General features: G+C 39.4%; 1 protein-coding gene across 4 annotated transcripts in view; it reads left to right on the top strand.

Moving 5' to 3' along the window:
- Nucleotides 1–8,284, top strand: part of LOC138008931 (uncharacterized) — an 8,807-nt gene extending 523 nt beyond the window's left edge. The window contains exons 2-11 of one of the 4 annotated variants that reach the window (XM_068856239.1): nucleotides 276–390; nucleotides 487–633; nucleotides 713–775; nucleotides 2,083–2,169; nucleotides 2,757–2,828; nucleotides 3,072–3,173; nucleotides 3,906–5,084; nucleotides 5,214–5,483; nucleotides 6,200–6,337; nucleotides 7,188–8,284. In XM_068856239.1, the coding sequence (XP_068712340.1) occupies nucleotides 333–390; nucleotides 487–633; nucleotides 713–775; nucleotides 2,083–2,169; nucleotides 2,757–2,828; nucleotides 3,072–3,173; nucleotides 3,906–5,084; nucleotides 5,214–5,483; nucleotides 6,200–6,337; nucleotides 7,188–7,636 (2,565 nt within the window). In that variant the 5' untranslated portion in view covers nucleotides 276–332 and the 3' untranslated portion in view covers nucleotides 7,637–8,284. Of the gene's footprint in view, nucleotides 1–275; nucleotides 391–486; nucleotides 634–712; nucleotides 776–2,082; nucleotides 2,170–2,756; nucleotides 2,829–3,071; nucleotides 3,174–3,905; nucleotides 5,484–6,199; nucleotides 6,338–7,187 lie in introns of those variants that run through there. The other 3 variants (XM_068856237.1, XM_068856238.1, XM_068856240.1) reach the window with 3 other exon arrangements.
- The last annotated feature ends 1,424 nt before the right edge of the window (nucleotides 8,285–9,708 follow it).

Genomic DNA, 9,708 nt, shown 5'->3' on the forward strand with positions numbered 1-9,708 from the left:
TACCTTGCAGTGTGGGTAGATGATGATCCAAAACAAATCAGAATGGAAAAATCAGAAACAAACCTCTGCAGGCCTATGACAACTGCAATATCAGTACTGTGTTCTGAGCTATCAGCCAAGTCAGAACTAATCAGTTTGCGTTATTTTGTATCCCACCCATGCCATGGTGACTTGGCGGCTTTGCTTTGTTTTGCTTTTGCTTGTAAATTAACCATACCAAGTTCATCATCAAATGACAAGGTTTGTTAATGGAACAGGTTTTGATTAAACTTCAGCAATAATACAGCCACTCTCTTTTTGTGGCAAGGAACCTGAACCCAGTGACTGAGAGAATGAAAACAGCGCTTAGCCCATATCTGTATCTTCTTCTGCCATTGCTGTGGACTGGAGGTGGGTCCATAATGATATCTTTTGAAGTCACATTGTGACAATGTGACTTCATTTGACACTTACCTTACGGAGACTTATTTGCATATCTCCCAAAAGGTATTCCAGGTAAGGAGAATCGTGAGACTACTAGAACACGGTCTACCCTAACAGAGGAGAAAACAGCTCGGGCTGCACTTCCTACACTAAATCCAGAGGATATCTCAATCACAACGAATGGAAGATCGACGATAAATAAAGATCAAGGTACGTCGTGTTCCGTACTTTACTTTGTACGTTATGCTGCACAAAAATGTTATACATAGCGTATCTTTCCACATTCCAGACCCTGGAGGCTCTTCAAAAACCGGCGTTAATCTGCTAGATCAATTACCGGCAGTCTTACAAGGTAAAGATTTTTTTTCACAAAACTACCTTCTTGAATCAATGCAACGTCAAAACGTGGCCGCCTGTTTTGCTCAGTACTTTTGTCATTTTCTCTATCCTTTTCAGTTTAAGTCATGTTCTCAAAATACATCCAGCTTGCAAATATCAAATAATCGTTAGTAAAATTATCAACCAGCCGCCCCCGACCTTTAAAACTGTCATCCAAAATTTAGTTTATGTGATTAAAAGCATCATTTGGGAAGAGTGCTTTTCATGTCACTGTGATGCCACAATATAAACTACCCAATATCATTCTCATTCTCATTGTCAAAAAACAAGGTCAGTATCTCGCCCTAATTCACCGCATTCGACCAGGGGCCTGATCTGGAACTTCCAGATCCATTATATTTAGTGTTAACATTAATTTTAATTTTTTGCGAGAAGGAACTTTAAAATTTTTCTGGAACGACGCAGAAGGCTGCTATTTCATATTGAGTAAATAAGGCAAAATGGTGAGTGTTTTAGAAATTTAGTCTACCAAAAGAAATTCCACTTATACATGATGTTTAACAAAAACAGATCCAGTACTTGCCCACGTTCATTTTTACTTTAAGCTACCAGTTTCTTACCTAAGTTTGCCAATTCCAACTAAAGTACAAGCAGGAGTTCTAATTATATCCGGTATCTTACAACTAGACTAGTACGATGAGCTAGCCAGAATGATTGGCCGAGATTCGACACATACGTACAAACAAAATGGTGAAATTTTATTATAAGTATCTGCTTACAGATCAAAGCCTCCCAATTATTCTATCATGATCGCCTCGAAATATGTGATATGCTTCAGTGGGTTACGTTTTATATACTTGCAGGCCTAGGAAATGTGCCGATCCTTCTGTTCGTGGAATCTTTCGATCGTGGTTTTATATTTAGTCTGATTTGCCAACGTGTGCTCAATTTTTGCCTTAAATTTCGATGTTGAAAGCATTTGTGTCTTTTCGTACAACCAATCAAAATCCTCCATGCCCTTTTTGTCCCACTCCTCAACATATCCTATTGTTTCAGATCACTTAACGTTATGTAATGAACATCTGAGTTGGAACGTTTGGATTATAACTGGGATTTTTAGAATTATGACTGAGTTTTAAATAAGCCTGGTTTTAAACAGAAAGGTAAACTGACGCAGATCCCTTATTTGTGCCCTATGACCATGAACACATCCATGCACATTATTTTAAATACAAGAATTCTTAAATTTGGTTTCAACAAATGCTTTAGCGTCTCGCGCATGCATGTTACAGCTTCTTGTGTTCTAAATATTAATTTCAGAAGAGCAACATCTAACCGACAGTGCTCTGGATTATTCTAGCAAGCTGTCGCCATCGGACCAGCGCCTGATGAAACAATTTGACGCAGGTAAGCTTTTATTTAAGTTTCTCTTTCTTTGGCTGGGGGTGGTAATTTTATTCGCCACGCTACTGCAAAACTGTCATATTAAAATAATAGGAACTGAAATAGAATGGTGGTGAGAAAGCATTAAAAAGGGTTTTCTAGTTACAGAGCAAGGACAACTTGATCTTTTTTCACGTTTTGTTTAGTGCAGGATTAAAGCGGAATGTCGACGCACGATTTAGAGGGAATGATATCTTGTCATTTTTCATCCGTTGTCCTCCTGGAGGTGTCAATAGGTCGGTACTGGTCTATAGAGGCAGACTGAACCGGTAGACAGAAACAGTAAACGAACTTTCTCAGTAGCGCCTAGCATTTAAGAGGTGCCGTATAGTGGTATTGTCTACTGAATAAATAGTTATCCATTTAAAAATGAGCGATCACATCCAGTTGAGGTATCCACTGGATGGTACTGGATGGTGATTTATCCAGTTAGTGTTATCCACATTTAGAAAAACAACGATGAAGGTTGATGTGTTGTATTATGGGCTATTTTTAATCAAAGTGGGACAAACGTAACAAGTGACCAACTTTTATCCACAATTTAAAAACAGATACTGTCGGAAAACATGACGAATCATCGTCTGGAATAACATCAACGACGGAAGGAGTTCAAGTAGACCATGGTAAGAAGACGTCACCTGTCTGCATGCCTAATAAGACAACAAGGCTACATATGCACGATTCAATGTGTTTTATTGGTGTTGCATGCGACTTCAGAATATCTGTCAGTAGCCGAGAAGGCCTAGACTTTTGTCAACAAAACCACGGAAAGTACGGCACGGATTTTCGTTTTTTATTCAAAATAATTGACTAGCGAGGAGTCAATCAAATCATTACAAGGATAACCCTAATTTTTTCTCCTTTAGATGGTAATAGAAATAGTAGGAACTTCGTTGCACAGGTAGCCAGAGGTGAAATGGGGAGAACAGATGAATTCAACCCTGAGCGAGATTTTAAGCAAGACTCCAGTAAGAATCCACTTTACTTTTGCATGTGCATGCACAGATTACCATAACTGATTGGCAAAATAGCTGAAGGGGTTTATGACATCTTTAATGGTGCATAATGAGACTTCGGTGAACATCATATTGTTGCCTTCCACACGCTCCAGTTAAGCCGTGATCGCTTATATCACTTGAGAAGAAAAGACCAAAGAGGTTGTTCTCATTGATTTTATGGCGCATCTTGGAATTGTGTCGTTAACAAAGTCGATTTTAAATCAACTTGAATTGACAGTTTGCTGCGTCGATTGAGATGAATTTCAGCACGGTCTCTGATCTCCTGTAATTCAATGCTCTAAGGCTCTGAAAAAGAGATGTCTTGGCATTTTATGAAAGGGATAAGTCATATTAGCATAAGCAATTCATAAAAGCACCGAGAGCCCAATGAGTAGATTCCGAGCTCAACTCAGGACGGGATCATTCCCCACCCTGGAACCGATATTCTTTCGGTCAGTGTACCTCAAAGAAATCTAAATCCATAGTGATTGGAATCGTTTTTAACCATAGATCTCTAATTCGATTTCGCTTATTTCGGAAATGGCCAGAGACCTTTGTGATAAGTGCTTCACCAAAGAATAGCTCCCTCTGGTGCGTAAAATGATGTAAGGATAAACACTTTTTTGAGTAAAATCTCTTCTTGAAATGGCTACTTAGGAAATGATCTTCCCCGTCATTACTGAAAAACATTTCTTTTCGAAGGTACCCTTCGCAACGGAAGACTAGATAAGGATTTCTACAGTCAAATTAGTCAGATAGAGGGCGACCAGCCCCCACCATCTTACATCGGAAAAATCAGTGCCATGTACGACAACAATCCAATGCCTGAGTACAGTTACAAGGAACCAAACTACGGGTCATTTTCAGATTACAGTTCTGATAGTGGTGGGCAAGATAAGTACTATATAAACAATCCATTCTCAATGTCAAAAAGTCCTCTGGAAAGGCCAAAAAGTAAATTACAACAAGATGATCTTGACAGAGAACTATTTCAAGCCTTGTCCAAAAATCAACAGCCATCTTCATCCAATAACGGTGACATTTTTTCAACCATTGGAAAGGAAGTTTTCCTCAACTATTTAAAGCATCAAAATGATTCTCAGAAACAAAGTTTAGAGAATCTCAAGGAGGATTTCCTCAAGAAACTAACGGCAGGAAATTCGATTCCAAAGGATACTGGGACTGAAAACGCTCTAGTCAATAAATGGAAAACAACGACGTCTCCTGGGCCTTTCCACTTTCCAACATTACCCTCAAAAGGCAACCAATTGGCATCTGGAAAGATATTCTCGAGCGAGGAGCTTCCCACTGCCATCCGACAGACGACAGAATTATTCCACCTGCCTAAGGGAATCAGCCTAGGCATAAAGGGAAATGTCTTCCAAGAAGAGCAAAGCGCCTCATCTCGCATGATTACAGACGAACAGGCCCCAAGTGTTCGCCAACAGCCGTCATCGGTGACAGAACTTCAAAACAACTTGGGAAGCATCGGAAGGAATTTTGACAAAACAACATTGAATGACCGACTTCACCCAGAGGTTGAAGACTCCGTGAATGAAAACTTGGTTACCCTTAAAATTTCTGGTGCAGGAAAACCAGTAAGCTTCAAGGCTGGAACTAGTATTGATGGTTCTTTAGTACTTAAAATTCCAGGTAATGTTACATTAGTGGATTCCAACATGAACAAAGACGTTCTCGACGAAGCCGCCTCAAGTCATAAGGCAAATGAGAACTCTAAAACCGAAATGGCCAATATCGATCCTATGAACAGTTACCTAAGGCCTGCACAGGAGTTTACTAAGAAAGAAAACATGATAAAAGGCCATTCGGATAACCAGAATAAGGAAACGATGGGTTGGCAGATATTAGGAAAGACCAGGGGTAAGTTTAATCAAGATACAGCGGAACATAACTTTGCCAGTGAAACTTTTAAAGATAATCATGTGGTTATGTCGTCCTCAAGGCCAACCCAAGGTAGTGCATTGAATGGTCTTTTTATACTTCCCACAGCCGTTAATGAGTTGTCAGAATTGGCACCAACAAAATACCATGACTTAAGCCATGCTACATTTTCTGGAGTCGGAAAATCACCGCCGTCAGAGTTCTTTCCGCCTGTCTTAAAAATGCGGCAAAATGAGGAAAATAACAAGCTGTTCTCCTTAAAGAGTTTCCTGGTACCCTCAAAACTACTCAATGTTTCACCGGTAAACAGAGCAAGTCTCAGTGTTGGTCCAGACCACATCTTATCAAAGTCACCTGCAAACGGAAGAGTTAGCCAAGGTTAGCATTTTTTACTGTGAATTCTATTTTAGCTTCAGACAGCCGCCCTGTTTTTATTTTCCACAAGAAAAGAACGACCAATTCGATACTCTTTACATTCTGCAGACAATATAGTCTTTTAATTCTCTCCATTTTGACTTTGTGTAGCATTCTTTTTACCAATATTGTCCCGAAACCGGAAAACCTAGGATTCCAAAAGAACTAAAGAGCGTAGTAGAACACCTTCCTTTCGGCAAAAACATTTCAATCATTTGTTAAGATATATTTGGCTCTCGACACTCTCTTAAGGACGGTGCCTACTAATTCAAAGATATTTTTGCGCGGTTTACTGACTATGCGGGAAAGGCAGATCTTGAAAAGTGTTATTGAAATCCAAAAAGAAAATCGGGGGTAACCACGCATTTTTCGAAGATAATTAATCAACAATATTTGTAAAAAGCTTTAAAATACAAAGCAATGTACGGCGTTCTTTTCCAAATTCCGGCTTAATTATCTCTGAAAAATGCGTGGTTACCCCCAATTTTCTTTTTGGATACCAAGAGCACTTGCTAAGTTCTGCTTTCTCCGCATAGTTTTGAAACGCGCAAAAATATCCCTGTATTATTAAGCACCCCTGATACGAAATCCGAGTATCTCGAGATGCGCATAACGTATGCGCAATAACAATAGTAGGCACCGTCCCTAAATCGGCTGTGAACACTTTTCCTGTTTCTCAGAATCACAAGAAAACTATTGGTCTCCTTGCTCAGTAACATGCGGTCAAGGTGTTCAAGCAAGAGCTCGGTTGTGTGAGGGTGAACAATGCAAAGGATACAGGACAGAAAGCAAGGCTTGTTTCATGCAAACGTGTCCTGGTGAGACAATTCGCCCAAGAAAATAGGATGATAAATTCGTATCATAAAATGTACTATAAAACTGAAGAGGGAACCAATACGTCTGCAATTCTAGTAAACAACCCTAAATACTTTAAGTTGATAATTACATACAATGCAATGAAACTCCACATATATGATAAATGACTCAGGGCGGTAATAGACTTGAATTTCCTCGAAAGAAGCCATTTTCGAAGTTACAGAATTGTTAAATCCATCAAAGTTCGCTATGAGATATTTCCCATTGGTAACAGGCTGGGAAAATGGATGCATTCTTGGTCAACATCTCACTCCTAAATGTTGACTTTTAGACTTCCTTTACTTAGCAAATTATGGGATCAACGCTTCGTTCAAGGTAATTGACAAGAATGTTCATGCATGATTTAATTTTGTCTGTTTCCATGAACCAATTCTTACATCTAATGACAAAGATCTGTTACTATCCAGAGTATACTCCACGTGAAACATGAGCCAAGGCTATTCACAGGCCTTTAACTAGCATATTCATGGTTACGAGAGCAAATACTGCAATCTTTGCACGGACGGAAATTGTCGGATAGATACTTATCCACCGGGTAAGGTTATCTGGCCGTAAAACGTCAACTGAGGCCAGGTGGAGATTTAAAAAGTATGTGGGAAAATGCGTGCAAGTTCTAAACAACTATTTATTGTGGAATAAACAGCTCATTGCCTAGTTTGACACTCTAGACCTTAGTTTATCGACCTAGATTCGTTGAATCGAGATCATTAAATTAGGTTCGGCTGGCAATTGCCCAATTGTCTGACAAATTTCACTTTTGTAATTACTTGGTCTACATTACGTATTTTTCAGAGCAACTGGGAAGAGCTGGTCTACGTCTGCATAACAAATTCAGAGCGTGGCATGACAGTCCCCCGTTAAAGTGGTCGAACATTTTGGCTGCAAAGGCAAAGAAAATTGCACAGAAAATGGCTGGTAACTCTATCCCTTTAGCAGACTTGGAAGCGACTAATTCTGGTATAAACGTCGCAGCGCTGCATCGGGATTATGATATTGCCGCAGAAAAAGCTACAGCTCAATGGTATAGTGAGATAAAAAGCTACAACTTTGTGAATCCAAAGATAAGAGACTCAAATAAACACTTTACTCAGCTTATATGGCGGGGATCAAAAAGGATCGGTATTGGTGAAGCTAAGAGTGCCGACGGAAGGCATACATTTGTAGTGGCAGTATATGATCCTCCTGGGAACATAAAAAAGACAGAGAGAGCCAATGTCCGTCTGCCAAAATCACGAAATTAGAAGAACAATTTGTAAATAATTTAAATTCACTGATTCGAGATCACCATATTTTCTGGTTACTTTTTCCCAAGATGGCCTCATTTCGTTGCAAACCCTTTTATATTTTCCAAATTATTCATTTCAGCATCAATGCGTTTGCTTTTAAAACTAGACCTCAAATTTTGGTGCGATTTTTAATTTCGCCACGATAGTTGTTATTTCAATAATTTGAAACAAAGTAGCTGCGGCAATGTTGATGTGCCACACTTGCAAATACTTTTATTTCGCTCCCCATTAACCAATATCGCAACCGGTAGCGTGAATGAAAGCGTTCTGTAACAAATGTTTCGAGAAATTTGGTTGTACAAAACTGAGTTGATAAAAGTAAACGAGATGCTTCCGTGAAGCATACACTGGGTTGCCTGTGGTACGTGCTACAGAAAATCAGAAGGCACTGAATTGTGTGGTATTGAAATACAGCATTCCAGTCTCTGAAGAATAACAAATAAAAGAGAAGCGAGAAACATTGGCTTCTGGGCTGACATGTTGATAATTTTCAAGTTCCCTCACAACTTCTTTGCACCACAAGTGTGCCCTCTGAGCATCTGACAGCTTTGTAATACTAAACTTCACTGAAGTCAAGCCCTGTTCAGCGGGGTTAGTGTTAGGATGGGAGACCACAACAATAAACCCCTCATAAAAAACAGAAGCATCTGGCCGAAAATACTATTAACGCTAACAAATGCGAACTCAGCAAGGTACAGATTTTGTTAGCTTGCTGTATGCAAAACAAATATTGATGAAAAAGCAAATAACTATTGATACACAGTTTTTAGAAAGGAAGTTTTCGGGTCGATCGAGAATGAAATATTTACGACATGAAAACAACATTAATTTTGAACCGTGAATATAGAATATAAAAAGTTACGATCAGCGACAAACATTTTGGGAGATTTTTGCTACGTTCAAGTAAATTGCAAAATCGAAAGTGGCATGGCCGGAATTCAGCGGGCGCCGTGATTAAGTTACCGCGGCATGTTTACTTGCCAAACAGTGAAGCATGTGTGTCAAATGATGGCAAGATACCGGGTTTTTGTAAGTTTCTTTTTCTGTCAAGTGTTATAAAGTTTGACAATGAAATGAGCGAAGTCAAAACAAAGATCACAATCGCCCAACTCTTGTTTATGCAAAGTCAAAATTTACTCTCCAAGACGCGTACGACGTTATTTATCACCAGGTAATTCCATCATTTTGGAAATAGCAGCTTCTTTATTATTCATCTGCGTCACAAGTTTTCACTGATTTTGGGGCTCATTTTGTTGAAACTCAAGCACGCTTCCAACAGGCCTGTGAACCCTTCCTGCTTACAGAGCAATACTAAAAAACTTCTCCCATATCACATTTCAACCTTAAGCTCGAAAATTCAATACACAACATGATATTATAATTCACAAAGGCAGAAAATACCACAGAATCCTTTTCCAGCGAAAAATTTATTGAAACAAACAACATATTTGCTCTTAGAGGCGAAAACCTCTTCCTATTTCATTGCGTGCGTGAAGACAAGAAGCTCAATCGTGTCAAAATACCATGTACTTCAGGTTAATACAGCTCACTTTGATTTCGTCTCGACGGGCGATAGATTGTTGTCGAAGTCCAGTACTCGTAGCTTTTGAGATTCGTGCCTAGTTTATCCAACTGACGTTCCATTATTGAGCCCCATAAGGGTATATTTTGTTTAAGGTTCAACTAAAACGCCATTCGCGTTACATGACTTTCGACGCCATTGTAGGCTAAGTTAATGATTCTACTGTGTCCACCAGAGAAATCTACTCAGTTCCACTACCCTCTCGATCCTAAGAAAATACGCGCAGAAGGCTCTATGCACAAAGACACCACTTACCAGGGGAGTGACAGGCAAGACTTTTGCCGACACGGAAAAAAAGAAAATAAAGAAAAAAAGGAAAACAAACAAACTAAACGCAGACCTTGACTGGGTTTGCCATAGGCAACCCAGTAATAACCATCGAAGGGAGATTGCAGAGCTGAAGTTTCGAGTGATAGTTACATCGATCAAGCAGAAGAGAATTAAG

This window comes from Montipora foliosa, chromosome 6, assembly GCF_036669935.1.
Source record: "Montipora foliosa isolate CH-2021 chromosome 6, ASM3666993v2, whole genome shotgun sequence".
Classification (NCBI taxonomy): domain Eukaryota; kingdom Metazoa; phylum Cnidaria; class Anthozoa; order Scleractinia; family Acroporidae; genus Montipora; species Montipora foliosa.